Here is a 13813-nt window from a genome sequence, read left to right as displayed (position 1 = left end):
TCATTGCAGCTTGCCTGTGGGTTTGCTGCCACCAACCATGCAACTAAGCCTTGAGTTGCGGATGCCAAATAGGCACGGCCAACATCTTCGACTGAGACTTTTTCCAATGCTTACCAGAGCAAACTTGAGCAGGCCGACTGCATTTTAATGGCAATTGAACTGTATCACATTTCCCTATTCAAATAGTTCCTGCTTTGACTTTTACGAAATTTGTGCATCCGATTAAGATCATGAGATGTAGACCTCTCAACTTGCAGCAGGCGATCGCTCTATGCCAGCTCAACCTGCTTAACTTTGCCACCCTTCTTGGTCTCTTCCTCCTCACCGCCCTCAATGTCTTCGACTTTGGCATTTGCGGACTTGCCCTCGAAGACTTCGCGGATCTCCTCCAGTGTGTGACCCTTTGTTTCGGGGAAAAGAAACCAAATCACAACGAACAAGACTCCCAGGACACAGCAAAAGACTATATAGTACTTCCATGCGATCGCCTTCATTGCAATCGGGTTGACCTGATTGCCGATGATCAGACCGGTGAAGGCAGTAATGTAGGTGACCGACAAGCCGCGACCACGAAGGGTGTAAGGGAAAATTTCGACAGGGTAGGCTTGTAAGAGCGGCGTCCAAGCAATGTCGTAGAAGAAGTAAAAGATGAAGATGAAGGCTACGACTGCTCTCCCAGTCCCTTCGTCACGGCTGGCGACGAAGTGAGACGTCAACCCGGTCCATGCGATGTAACTCGCGAGCATGCCTGCGGTGGAGATCAGGAACAAGGGTCGTCGACCCAAGCGGTCTACCATGAGCGCTCCGAGGAAGGTCGAAATGATCCAGTTGAAGATTTGCAGCATTCCGTTGATCAAAGTCTGGTCCTTGACTTCAGTGATGCCGATAGTGTTAAGCACGAGACTCAAATAGTAGCTGACCACTGCGACTCCGTTCCACTGAGAGCTGAAGCCGACAATACAGGCAATCAGTGTTCGCTTTCGGTTGGCAGGGGTTCGCACGAGTTCGAGCCAAGATGATTGAGACATGGCTTCGGCCTCCTCGCCCAAAGTAAGTTCGACTTCGCGCATCTCAAAGTCGACCAGAGGGTCATTGAGGTTGCCACCAGCGTGACAGTCGGCGAAGACCTTTCTGGCTTCATCCTTACGACCACGGCGCATCAGCCAGCTATATAAGAGGTCAGCGAGACTAGAGTATGTACGGGTAAGATGTTGAAGACTTGAAAAGCATACCGAGGAGACTCGGGCAAGAAGTAGACACCCATAAGCTGGATCACAGGAACTGCCCCTTGTAGCAAAGAGGGAATTCGCCAGCTCCATGTCGACGCAATCTTGAACGTTCCAAAAGTACACCATGCGGCAAAAATGGAGCCAAAGTACTACGAAGAATGGTCGTCAGCAGGTTTGCAAGACTGTGTGAGTGACATCTCAAAGATCCAACGTACAAAGAATGTGTTGTACAAAGCTGTGATTCGGCCTCGGTGGGTAGGGTAAGCCAATTCCGTGATGAGGATAGGACTCGGTTGGCTGATGAAAGTTGTGAAGAAGCCTAGCAAAGCTCTTGCGACGACAAAGCTTGGAAGGTCCTTGGACATGCCTTGCAAGATGGCAAACCCGATGCAGGCTGCCAAACCCAGAACGAGAGGGAGCTTCCGACCGTATCTGTCCGAGATGTACGTTACGACGAAGAGTGCTACAACTTTGCCGAGAGGGTAAACAGCATTCATGAGACCGAGAATGGCGCCCTCGGGGTTTCCAAAGAATTGGCGCCATTGAGGGAGGGTTTGCAGGCCGTTCATCATCGATCCTTTCTCTCGTTAGTTTGGCGATCCCCAAAGCTGGATCGAGAAGCCATACCATCGTAACCGACAGACGCAGAAGAGAACAGAGGTACAAGCAGCAACAAATTCAACTTCAGTAGATGAGGTGTCGAATACCATGGCTTAGGATTTGCGGGTAGAACCTAGTTGTCGCGTGTCAGTAGCTTATCACCTAGAATAACCCAAGAGAAGGTTACCCACAGCTGCGAGAGCCGACCCTGCGGCCAGCTCTGCTCCCGTCTTCTTCGAAAACACGCCCATTGTCAAGGTTGGTCTACGCGATGTCTTGACTGTTGAGGTTTTCACCGCTAGGTTGTTGGTAAAGGTATTTCAGGCTCCTGGTTGAAGCGACAAGGATGACTTGAACTCGAGAACACGATGAGACGCCATGCTATTTATCTACCTCGGGAGAGCCATCGACAATGCAACCAACTCCAGGTTTTCCAGCCACCGCCTAGGGTCCAGGTCAGACCAGATTCTCGGTAGCTCTGCACGGCTTCATAACCCCGGTCCATCCCCATGGGGTAAACGCGGGACCGGAACTCGGGATGGATGTTCTCAGGAAGTCGGAGACCAGGAAAGTGTGCGGGGAAGAATGCACCGTCGCGGCGTGCAACATTTCGGGACGCGTCTTCGACCGAACTAGGTGACCTTAGATCTCGCACTAACAATTTTGCCGCTGCTCCGATACTCCGCGGGCGACCTTTCGGTCTAAGTCGGTTTCGGGGAGTAGCGGAGCTCGTTCACCCTCAGATGCTTTGACTTCTCCAATTATCTCGAATCATCATTGGGTGAAGCTACCAGAGCAAAAGTGGTCTCAGATCCATCTTCACATGTCCAATGATCTTCGGGGCTCAACGATCCAGCTCAAGCTGACGACATTGCTGGAGCCATACCCACAGGAGCTTGACAAGATTACAAAAGCCATCACGAACGCCTCTCAACATCGTAAGAGCAGGCATACCTAAGACAAGATACTTGGGTAGAACCGTCCAGATTTCGAATCCAGATTCATGTGCATTGTACATTGAGAGGCCCTTGACGACTTTCCTCATACATCAACAACGACACCTGAAAACATGGCCTCCCAGCAGCAAACGCCCATCCTCAGGGTTGGCATCATCGGGTGCGGTGAGATCACTCAGGTAGCCCACATTCCCAACCTCAACTTCCTTTCTCATCGCTACCAAACTACCTACCTCTGCGATATCTCACAACAAGCTCTAGAGCACTGCGCCCGAAAGGTGCAGGGAGGAACGCCCAAGACAACGGCTGATGCAGCAGAACTCTGCTCTTCGCCAGACGTCGATGTGGTGGTCATTGCCAACGCTGATGCGTACCATGTCGAGCATGGCCTCTTGGCGTTAAGAAACGACAAGTACACCCTCATCGAGAAGCCCGCCTCCGTCTGTTTCCGAGACCTAGATCTCTTGATCGAAGCCGAGAAGAAGTCTAAGGGAAAGGTCATGGTTGGTACCATGCGGCGTTTCGCAACTGCATTTACCGACGCGGTGAAGGAAGTCGGCGGCATGGAGAAGATCCAGTACGCGAGAGTTAGAGACATCATCGGACCCAACTCAACATTTGTCGACCAGTCCGGCACGTTCCCGCTGAAGTTCAGCGACTACAGCGATGCAGACACCAAAGACAGGCTGAAGCGGGAGGCGGACATCTCTGAGCAGGCTCTGGCGAAAGAGTTTGGAGTTCCCGTTACCTCTGATTCTCAACTGATGCTACGACTTCTAGGAGGGTATGGTGGCGTTCAACAAGACTGAAAAATCATCGTTACTAACAAATCCATAGACTCGGAACACATGACCTTTCAGCCATGAGAGAAATCATCGGTATGCCGAAGAGTGTTGCAGGAGCTTGTCTTACCTTCCCTGGCATCTTCAGCGTCCTCTTTAAGTACGACAACTTCCCTGTCACCTATGAGTCAGGTTTCAGCAAAGTCCCGCAATTTGACGCACACATCGAGGTGTACTCTCCCGAGAAGATTGTTCGCGTTGACTTCGACACACCATACGTCAAGGGCCTACCAGTCACAATGACCATTAGAGAACTGATCGGAAATGATGGCTTCCAAGAGCGCAAAGTCAGGAAGACATACCAGGATCCTTACACCATTGAGTTCCTCGAGTTGTATGACTGCGTTGTCAACGGGAAGGCTCCGAAAACGAGTGCACTAGATGCGAGGAACGACATCGAATTGTTCAAGATGATCCTTCGAGCAGACTCAAGCAGATATCAGTAGAGGCCTGGAGGATAATGAAGAAGGGCACAATAGCCTTATTACTTCCCAAAGAGCTGGCCACGAGATTGATAATGTGAGATAACGGAAGTGTGTCTTCGGTCTCGGCCATTCACCGCCTGGCGGCTTTCATATCTGACCAATAACCCAAGCCAGACGATGAGATGTAAAACTTCTCGTTCCCATCAGCAACACGGTCGCTGCGGCCGTTACGGGCGCACCGCGTCTCAGGCTCTCAATTGCATTGCAGATTACTTAAGCGGGATGGGAGTCATGGGATTACCGCGACCGAATATCACCATGATTGTTATGGGTAACTTCGGAGGGACCGTTGTCAAATCATCTCGGCTGCGGTGACTTACCGCACGAGAACGAGTGCAGCAACATAACGAAGCTCAATCGGGGCACGGTAATGCGGAAGTCTCAAATACATTGATACGAGCAACTTTTGCAAGCTTAGGTATGGGGTCAAAGTAGCCCACAGCCTCCACGACTCATGACGCCTAACAAACTTTGGATTCGGATCATGCACTGGTGCAAGGTTCCTGCGGAGATCTCTCGAGGATCCTCGTTCGAGGGAGAACCTCTTTGCTCCCACAGAATTGTCGAATGACGAGTAATGTACTAGGTGTATCGGATGAGTTCCACCTTTGGCGAGGCCACCCTTGGTCGGTCACTTGGGCCAAGTCATCTCAACTTATTCTGGACGAACCAGGTCGTGGGGATGTAGTTCGCGATCCACAGAGTGCGGAACTTAGATTTATCGATAATGTATCCCGAACGAAAGAAGCTGAGAGATGAAGATGAAAGATCCACCCCATATAAATAGCAGCTTGCTCCCAGCCTTTGAGGATGGCCGGTCACCATTCTATCAATAAATCAAGTAGCAAAGTTTTTCAAAACAAATGCCAATCTCCTAGTTCTGTCCATTTTCTAGATCCAAAGATATCCCATCACTACTAAGACAAAATGTTGTTCCATCCTACTCTCGCTTTCGCAGCGCTGCTTCAATTCGCTCTTCCCGCTTCTGCCGCTTTCATCTTCTGCGCTGGCGCTCCTGCCGATGGTAGCTGTCCTGCGGACAAGGGAACAAAGACAAGCGTAAGTTTCCAACTTCTGTCCCGCATTAATCACTCGTTATCTATATTAGCTGTAAACTGACTCGGAGTATTTGTCGTAGTGTCAAAACATTTGCGCCAATTGCAAGCCCAATTGCTTTGGAGGTTCAGCGCCAGACTTGGGCGCGACTTGCTGCGAGCAATCGGACGGAACCATCAACATATTCTGCTTCCGCACGGGGAAGAACAACTGTTAGAAATCCGAACAATCAAAAATCTCTCAACCTTAGGATCAAAATGTCACAGGACCCGCGTAATGTTTCACCTCTCGACCTCCTTTGGTACATGAACGACCAGATATGGAGAATGAGAGGCAAGTAGGGCCATATCTTACAAACTTCATTATTTCAAACCCTTCACCATCGGGGCCTGGACTGACACGTGATCCCACCAAAGCTGAACAAACCTGTGCGATGTTTATGTGTGAGGCGATGCCGGATCATTCCAAATTCGGAGTCGACAAAACTACCTCCTACTATCCCGGAGGCTTGATCTCGTATTCGAGGTTTGAAGCTTATGTTCAACGATGGTGAAGTCTAGCCTCATGCTAACCACAAAGTAGCTCTGCTTGCTCTCCACGAACTGACTAGCTGGCTGTCAATGAAGGCGCCGCTGGGCTACGCCCGCCAATGTTGGTTATCTCAACCACGTGGTGACAGGAACTATTTGGACGGATCATTCAACCAATCTACTGGGATCCCCAGAAGTGGAATGGCCAGAACAGTCGGCAGGATTTTGACTTTACAGTCGCAGCCGAGATCCCGGTTGTTGAAAGCCTGCCCTGCAGTAGCGCAGATCGCTCATTGTTAATCAACGAATTCGCTTTTGCTAGCGTGAGGGGAACTTGATGTCCCAGTAAGGCGGCGTTCCCGTCAAAGTCTAAGGAGAGGCGCCGTCTGTCCTGAGTTGACTACACGGTAGCAGTTCCACCTGAGTTACACAAGGCCGAGCGGGAACCCAGGCGGTCGGGTAATATTACACTATCAGTACCACGCCAGATCGATAAGTCTAGATCTGATTGTTTACTCGGTATGCTGTGCTGGCACGTCGATACTCGATGCGCAATGTCGAGCCGGAGAAGCTCTTGTCGGATTTACTATAGATGTCATGATGAGTGTCCAGAGTACACGAAAAGTTTTCTCATCGGCCATCACATCATCCGTCCTGACCGTTTACTCACCTCAATCTTCTTGAGAGTCAATGTCGCTTGTGATGCTCAGGGCATTGACAAAAAAGGTAAGCTTTCCGGTCTCCGGATCGTAGACTTTGTGCCAATGACACTACTAGCTCCGTGGACGGCGACGGTGGGTGCAATACGAGCGCCGCCGTCAACTAGCAGAATACGGACTAGAGGCTTCTTAGCATCAACGATACCCGACAGGCGAACGTTCAAGCCACACCGGGCCACTCCTTTGTCAAAGACAATCCTCACACATCACCCGTTTTTTCGAATCAAACAAAGAGTCTTTGAGAAAAGACTCGCGCTACAGTTTGACGCATGGTTGCTATTTTTGCTTTAGTATGATGACCAGAGTCCCAAGAGTCAAGTCTGCAGCGTCAGTGGCCGAATCTCAAAGATTGCTTCCCGAGTACCGAGAGCGAGGTGCGCCTAATTCTGCAACGACTCCGTTAGCTTATGCTCACTAGAGTGGCAATCAGACGATGAATGAGGCTTTTCCGTAGCTCAAAGGATTGGATGTTGGATCACTGAAGCCTAAGGTTCTCTGGCTAGAAGCAATCGTGGCGGGAAGATGTATATAACTCTTGGAGAGATCCGACTAATGCAGCTCTCTCTTCCACACTCATCACAGTCATTCATCACAATCATTCCTTCTTCTTCCTTCTTCACAATCATTGACCTTCCATACTAACAACAGCTTCAACTTTCCAACTTTCAAGATGCGCTCATTCACCGTTCTCGCCGCCTTGACGGCCACCGGCTCGGCTCAGCTCTTATCTCTTTCTGAGCTCGCCAGCATCCCAGTCTCGACTGTTCAGACTGTTCCCGTTGGTGTTGGCAACCAGACTGTTGCAGCAACCAAGAGGGAAGTCAACAACTTGGCCGCTCGCGGCGACTGCAGCGCTCTTCCCGCTGGCAGTGGCCCGGTCCCCACCACCGACACGGACACGGCTTTCCTCGCCGACACGGACCTGTCCAGTGCCGCTTTGGCGGCCGTCACCCCGGCTGGATGGTACCAGACCTTCCAGAACCTCCAGTCTGCGACCTCTGCCTCGGCTTACATGGGCTACAAGACGTATGCCACCTACAGTCCTGCGCAGTGCGCAGCTGACTGCAAATCGAATACTGGATGTACAGCCTTCAACGTCTTCTTCGAGAGAGATCCCAGCCAGGATCCCGGCACCGCGTGCCCCAACCCCTCGAGCACAACTGTCATCAAGTGCAGCTTCTGGGGTGTTGGCATCGGCCCTTCCACCGCCACCAACAGTGGTGAATACAGGAACGACTTCCACGTTGTGATTGCTGGCTCAAACGGATACCAGCTTACAGCACCCGACTACGCCGTCACCGGCTACAACTCTACATTTACTGATACGGCCACCATCAACGCCCCCAGCGAATGCAACAGCTACATCACTTACAGGGCTCACACCAACGCCGCGTACGACCCTTCTCTTTGCGCTGCCGACTGCGCTTCTCAGAGACAAGAGACCAACCCCTTCAATGGTCTCTACTGCCACTTCTTCACCAGCTACTCACTTGTCAAGAACGGTGTCGTTCAGGCGCAGATCTGTGCTCTGTACTCGCGCACCTGGGATAAGAGCTACGCTGTCAACACGGGATACACCTCCGGCTCTGATGTCTACACCATCCAGTATGCTTACTCGTACTCTTACACCTCTGATATGGGCACCTGGACCTGCCCTCAAGGCAATGCCGCTGTCGCCTCTACAACATTGACTACTTCGTCCACGTCTCAGATCGCGACCCCTTCCACTCTTTCCACGTCTACTACCTCGCGGGCCGCCACTTCTTCGGTTCTGGCTACATCCAGCAGCTCCTCTACTTCCACGATCAAGACTTCCACTTCTTCCTCGGCCGCCGCCGCAACAACTAGCAGCACAGCGGTCTCCAGCGGGCCCATCACCGCCTGCCCCAGCCCCGTGAGCTATGTCGTTGGCTCTGCTGGTGGTCTGTACGCTGTCTGCGCCAACACCGACTTCATGATCCCTAGTCCTCAGATCTACTACGGCTACAAGTCCAACGCTGACTGCGCCACTGCCTGCGAGGCGCAATCGGGCTGCACCAAGGCTGTCTACAACCCTACCACCCAGATCTGCTATCTGAAGGGTAGCCCCAGCGTCGCCGCCTCCAACTGGAACGTCAACGCGCCTTTCCAGACTCTCGTCAAGGTCGCCGACGGCACCGCTCTCACCAAGTGCTTGGCTCCCACTTATACCGTCAACTACCTCGGCACCACCTACCAAGTCTGCCCCAGCAGTGATTTCACCAACAACCCTGCCACGGACATCTGGTACTACGTTCCTAGCGACCTCGCTTGCATTGCTCTGTGTCGCTTGAGATCTGGATGCACCAAGATTGTGTACAACTTTGTTACCAAGACCTGCTACAACAAGGGCAACCCGTCCCTGGCCAGCACCGGATGGCATGTCAACACCCAGTTCCGCGCCATCTACATCAACTAAGTTGATGCGTGGTATAGTAGCAATGGAGTTTTGGGCTCGGCATTTAGACTTTCTTTCACCTTTAGCGTCATAGACTTGGTTTGGGGTTTGGAGAGACGGCGTAAACAAAAGGTTTCAGGAACCGTCTTTTCTGGTTTTGGTATTCAAGTCACTCTTTTCTTAGTAGTCTTCTTAACTCTCTTTTACGGACTTTTTTTTGAGACCTGTACATAGTTATTTCACACCTACATGGATCAATCTGCAATTTAACAGTTCAATCAATTTGCGCTTACTCGCTGCTTTCCACCGTGTAGTTCAATATTAACATGAGATTAACCAATGGTGAATTCATAGCCCAGTCTGAGTAGTGCTTGTTTTAGCTGTTCTCTCAGCTGCAGACTGGCTGTGTTGAGGGCTTCGATACTGCGTTTGATGGATTTGTTTGCCCACATCCATTGAGAGCACCCAAGGCCGTGTCATCAACAGCAGCGTTGTACGCGGCACCACAGTTGGGGTCGCTACAATTAGATTAGCATGATTCGTTATTTGAGTTCTTCGAACAGGCAGAGTAAAAGAGACTCGGGAATTTGCTTACCTAGCACCGCCACTGGCGCTGTTGAAGTACGAGCAAACATCGTGAGAGAAGCAATCTTGTGTGTAGACATTGCCAACGGCAGTTCCAGTGCATCCGGCACCACAGCGTCCATTGCAGGAGTAGCTAAGTTTAGCATTAGCAGCATTCAGATACAAAGCATTGCAAGAACGACTTACTCTCCAGACCCGGCAAGGTTAGTGCCGTAGTTGCTCCCGACTATCCCAGTGAATGTGCATGATTTGCCAGCACTGTTCGTCCATTTCGCTGTTGCTGTCGCGCCAACTTTCAAACATGTGATTGCTCTTTTTTCAAGTTCGGGAGCTGAGGGGGCTGCCAGCGCCATTGAGGGGCACAAGGCCATCACGAGTGATAGTTGAGGCAACATGATGGTGAGCTAGGAAACAGTTAACTTTGTGAAGGCTGGAGAGAAATCGAAATGCACAATCAGTTTCGAAATCACAGCGTCGATGCATTGTACCCTATATAACCCATCCAGTCATATTCAGTCCGCGTATAGAACAACTTGGATGACAGCTTCAATTTCGCCGATTGATATTGCGGTCAACTCCGAGGCAACGGAGCAATTCCACGTTGGGAAAGTGTGTCGTCTTGAAGTATATTGCTTTCCATACTTTCGACAAGGCCAATAGCATTCTGTCGAATGAAATCCGGGGTTGATGCAATTGCGCCATCAGTCGTCATCGGTATTGGGCCAGTAAGGGCAAGGTTCCGGAGAATTTCACGGAGAATCATGTTGAGCCTCGTCGGTGAAAGATGGTGATCTCCCGCTCGGCTCGGCTCTTGAACTCTTGACGAGGATTACAAGAGTCGTTGCTGTCTGCTTCATCTGGAGAGGAAGATGAGTCCATGATCCCCAGAGTTCAAAGAACTGCCTCAAATCCCGGAACTCAGAAGCCCCACGACCCGTCTAGCCGAGACTTGCTACCCCACCACGCCAGAACCCGATAGTCGCATTTCGATGAGCGTTGCTCAATGGTCTAGGGTATGCTATACCACTCGACATCATGTTGAAGAGGGTAAAAAGAAGACTCAGGTCTTCTAGTGGGATTATCGCACCGTTCGCGAGCAATCAGAACGCTGCGGTTCTTGAGTTTATAGAGACAGCAGCGATTCCACCGAGGATTACCTGCCAGCCGCTTCCACCGTCATCTTAGGGGAAGCCATCGTGAGTGTGCCGATGCCTCGATGATTGGACTGGATTCAGCTGCGGGGCGAAATGCTCGACTGCTATGGAGGAAGTTCGTACGGGTCCCAACGGAGGAAGAGTCGGAACTTATGAACCTCGATAGGACACTTTCAATTCCGTCCCGAGAGACTTGGCTCCGGCGCAAATAGTTACGCCCGGACCACCCCGGCCAACGGAGCGGATCCTGTATCCGTACAAAGCAGAAACCCGTCTTATAGATGCATTGACTATTTGCTAGCAATCGATGCCTTGAAGTTCCATGGTATTTGAAAGAGAGAAAGAAAGCAATGATCTTTGCGTCGTTGTATGGCACACTCAACCTCCCGTGGTTGGTACTTGCCACTCGGCGAGGGATGCTTCTGTAAGAAAGAAATCACCAAAACCACCCCTCTATTTCACCTTTAACAGGATGGGAAGCAAGGGTTCAAACAAACGCGGATCGTCCCATGTGTTTTCCTCGAGTCTACTACCATTGACCCCATTGAACAAACTTCTCTTCGCTGTTGGTCATTTCGCTGCCAATTGACCCATCGGAATGCTCAGGTCATGAGCTCGGGTGGACCGATGTCGCATCCGTCATTTGCTGATGTTTTCGCGCAGTTCATCTCGTGTCTGCACAACCCGCCTCGCGTATCATGGCATACCCGGCCGGTCAAGATGAACCGAACGCAACCCTCGCCAAGCTGCTGGGACCAAGGCCAAGACGAAGGAATGCCAAAGCTCAACGGTTCAACGGAAGATTCTCTCTCAGTACACTGACAGCTCACCTTCACCGCACTCAGATGACATCAATGCTCAGCGGACATCTACCCCCGAAAAGGCGTAATCTCCAGGCCGCGGGATAGAAGGATGCGACGGTACACGAGCTAAAACCCCGCACGCCCATTGATCTTGGTTTAGTCTCAAGGTCTGAACTGGGGGAGGACTGGGGTTGTTATATGAAGTCTCCCAAGACTTGTGAAGCTTCCTGGAGCTTCCCCCGCACCGACACAACTTTCAGTGATTCTCAACGGCGGAAATTTCTCCAGGTTTTTTTTTGTTTTTCTCGCTCGTCCCCTGGCCCTGCAGCTTGGCACTCTACTGAGCCCAGCCACCCCTCTCTTCCTCTCCTGCAGTCCGCACCCATCTTGTGCCTTTGAAATGGCACCTTGGCTGATCATCCGCTTGAGCATCTCCCCCCAAAAAGTCTTTCTTGTGGTTCTCGGAAGGGTCTTGGCCTTGCGCGACTTCCCACGCTTCTCAATGGCCCGGCTTAGACGCTTCGGCTTTCGGGCCAATGCTAACCGGCTCATCTCGGCCGGTTCCTCCATGAAGTCATGGAGACGGTATAAATACCTTGAGTCGCATTGTGAATCAGCAGTCTGGAAGCTGTAGAGAGACCGAGACCTTGAGACCGCTCTCGTCCCAGCAAAAGTCCTCTCCAAGTATGTCGCTCGCAAAGCTCTTTTCGTCCGGCCTCTTGTTCGCCTCCCTCGCCGCCTCCAAGTGGATTGTTCCCGGTGGCAGATGGCGTGACAATGAGGGGAATCTCGTCAACGCCCACGCCGGCGGTGTCACGCTCGACAAGGAAACGGGCAAGTTCTTCTGGTTCGGCGAGTACAAGATCGAGGGCCAGGAGGAAGGCGGCGGCGTCTCCGTCTACAGCTCCGATGACCTCGCGACGTGGGAGTTCCAAGGCAAGGCGCTCGAGCCTATCGAAGGCCACCCGTACATCTCGACCAACATGATTATCCAGCGCCCTAAGGTCGTTTACAGCGAGCCCACCAAAGAGTATCATGTAGGTTTTCATCAAACTCAAGACCAAATATGGCTTCAGTGCGACTAACTCGTTCCAGATGTGGTGGCACGCCGACAACTCGACGTACGGCCTCCTCCTGCAAGGCCTGGCCACCTCGCCCAACATCTCTGGCCCCTACACCTTTGTCGACGCCACAGCCCCCCTCGGCAACTGGTCTCAAGACTTTGGCATCTTCACCGACTACAAAGACGGCCGCTCCTACTCGTTGTACTCTAACGGCGACCGCCGCGAGGGTCGCGACGTCTACATCTCGGCCTTCAACGAAGACATCACAAATGTGACCGAGGTCGTCCATCGTTTCGACAAGTACGACCTCGAGGCCCCGACCATCATCCAGACCGACAAGAGCTACTACGCCCTCATGTCCCACAAGACGGGCTACCGCCCCAACAACGTGGTCGCCTTCCGCGCCGACTCCCTCGCTGGCCCCTGGTCCCAGCCCTTTTTTGTTTCTGACGCCTACACCCGCACGTACAACTCCCAGTCCGGCTTCTCTCTCAAGATCGAGGGCTCTGAGGTTACGACATACCTCTACCTCGGCGACCAGTGGGACTCCAACTCCCTCTGGGAGAGCCGCTACATCTGGCTCCCGCTCGTCATCGACGACGAAAAGAAGTCGGTCCACGTAGAATGGCACGACGTCTACGATCTCGACGTCAAGACGGGCATCGTCACCCCCATTGAAGGCACACCTTACTACGCCCACGACTCCGCCACCACGGCCGGCGCAGCCTTCAAGCAGGAAGCCACCTTTGCCAGCGGCGGCTCCATCGTGACGGGCATCTACGGCAACGACAGCACCGTTACCTTCACCGGCATCCAGGGCGCCGGCGAGCCGCAGTGGGTGTCGTTTTACTACCAGAACACGGATGACATGGGTTTCGGCGACCAGCCCGGCGGCACACCCGACCGCATCGGCGGAAAGTGGCAGCTTCGTCGTGTGGCTTCTGTTGTGGTGAACGGCAACGAGCAGCAGGTTGAGACGCTTTTCCAGCGTGACAGCCACAAGGGCATTATCTTGTCTACGCCCTTGCAGCTGACTCTGGAGAAGAACGCGAACAACACCATCACCATCGGTGGGTTGTGGAACGGCTTTGACTTTAAGGGTGCTGATATCGATCGTATCGTCGTGTACCCTCCCGAGGGCGGCCCGGTCAAGTGCAAGAGGGGCATTGAGAATGTCGAATAATATTCTGATTAGAGTAATTAGCCAATATCTGTCTGGTACCGAGCAATTTCGTACGAAGACATCATTCTCTCCATGATGTCTTGTAAAGCTTAATGCCCTCTGTTCCCAGCATCATGTGCTATCTTGTCTAATAATCTCTTGTTCATCTTGGCCTACTTCCTTGAACGCAGAGCTATCTACTCAATGGTACA

The 13813-nt window shown here is 52.0% G+C and overlaps 6 protein-coding genes across 6 annotated transcripts; 4 read left to right on the top strand and 2 right to left on the bottom strand.

Moving 5' to 3' along the window:
• Positions 1–95: 95 nt before the first annotated feature.
• Positions 96–2422, bottom strand: BDZ83DRAFT_629996 (lactose permease). The gene is made up of 5 exons (XM_060508793.1): positions 2021–2422; positions 1857–1962; positions 1445–1806; positions 1233–1378; positions 96–1167 (listed from the first exon to the last, which is right to left on the bottom strand). Exons 1-5 carry the CDS (start codon positions 2078–2080, stop codon positions 270–272), a joined length of 1572 nt encoding a protein of 523 aa, XP_060362182.1. The 5' UTR covers positions 2081–2422; the 3' UTR covers positions 96–269.
• Positions 2423–2898: 476 nt separating this feature from the next.
• BDZ83DRAFT_721599 (oxidoreductase) lies at positions 2899–4073 on the top strand (the record flags this gene model as incomplete). The annotated part of the gene is made up of 2 exons (XM_060512394.1): positions 2899–3569; positions 3623–4073. The coding sequence occupies 2 exons, from the start codon at positions 2899–2901 to the stop codon at positions 4071–4073; spliced, it is 1122 nt and encodes a 373-aa protein (XP_060362181.1).
• A 1594-nt stretch (positions 4074–5667) lies between these two features.
• BDZ83DRAFT_629991 (uncharacterized protein) lies at positions 5668–6464 on the top strand. The gene is made up of 2 exons (XM_060508792.1): positions 5668–6284; positions 6369–6464. The coding sequence occupies exon 1, from the start codon at positions 5789–5791 to the stop codon at positions 5996–5998; it is 210 nt and encodes a 69-aa protein (XP_060362180.1). The 5' UTR covers positions 5668–5788; the 3' UTR covers positions 5999–6284; positions 6369–6464.
• Positions 6465–6997: 533 nt separating this feature from the next.
• On the top strand, positions 6998–9108 carry BDZ83DRAFT_629990 (uncharacterized protein). The gene has a single exon (XM_060508791.1). It carries the CDS (start codon positions 7088–7090, stop codon positions 8852–8854), a length of 1767 nt encoding a protein of 588 aa, XP_060362179.1. The 5' UTR covers positions 6998–7087; the 3' UTR covers positions 8855–9108.
• Positions 9109–9221: 113 nt separating this feature from the next.
• On the bottom strand, positions 9222–9771 carry BDZ83DRAFT_754605 (uncharacterized protein; the record flags this gene model as incomplete). The annotated part of the gene is made up of 3 exons (XM_060514497.1): positions 9222–9351; positions 9429–9551; positions 9605–9771. The coding sequence occupies 3 exons, from the start codon at positions 9769–9771 to the stop codon at positions 9222–9224; spliced, it is 420 nt and encodes a 139-aa protein (XP_060362178.1).
• A 2290-nt stretch (positions 9772–12061) lies between these two features.
• BDZ83DRAFT_754604 (glycosyl hydrolase family 43 protein) lies at positions 12062–13622 on the top strand (the record flags this gene model as incomplete). The annotated part of the gene is made up of 2 exons (XM_060514496.1): positions 12062–12412; positions 12471–13622. 2 exons carry the CDS (start codon positions 12062–12064, stop codon positions 13620–13622), a joined length of 1503 nt encoding a protein of 500 aa, XP_060362177.1.
• Between the last annotated feature and the right edge of the window lie 191 nt (positions 13623–13813).

The sequence above is a fragment of the Colletotrichum acutatum genome (assembly GCF_030867785.1).
Source record: "Colletotrichum acutatum strain CBS 112980 chromosome Unknown BDZ83scaffold_84, whole genome shotgun sequence".
NCBI lineage: Eukaryota > Fungi > Ascomycota > Sordariomycetes > Glomerellales > Glomerellaceae > Colletotrichum > Colletotrichum acutatum.
The sequence above is the reverse complement of the archived record's forward strand: the minus strand, read 5'-3'. Positions and strand labels throughout refer to the sequence as shown.

What these genes read in the sequence shown, in the direction of transcription:
- BDZ83DRAFT_629996 (XM_060508793.1), bottom strand. Translation starts at nt 2,080, where the DNA reads ATGGGCGTGTTTTCGAAGAAGACGGGAGCAGAGCTGGCCGCAGGGTCG. An exon ending in CAGGGTCGGCTCTCGCAGCT is followed by an intron (nt 1,963 to 2,020) that starts GTGGGTAACCTT and finishes CGCGACAACTAG; the next exon opens with GTTCTACCCGCAAATCCTAA. An exon ending in TGCGTCTGTCGGTTACGATG is followed by an intron (nt 1,807 to 1,856) that starts GTATGGCTTCTC and finishes AACGAGAGAAAG; the next exon opens with GATCGATGATGAACGGCCTG.
- BDZ83DRAFT_629991 (XM_060508792.1), top strand. Translation starts at nt 5,789, where the DNA reads ATGAAGGCGCCGCTGGGCTACGCCCGCCAATGTTGGTTATCTCAACCA.
- BDZ83DRAFT_629990 (XM_060508791.1), top strand. Translation starts at nt 7,088, where the DNA reads ATGCGCTCATTCACCGTTCTCGCCGCCTTGACGGCCACCGGCTCGGCT.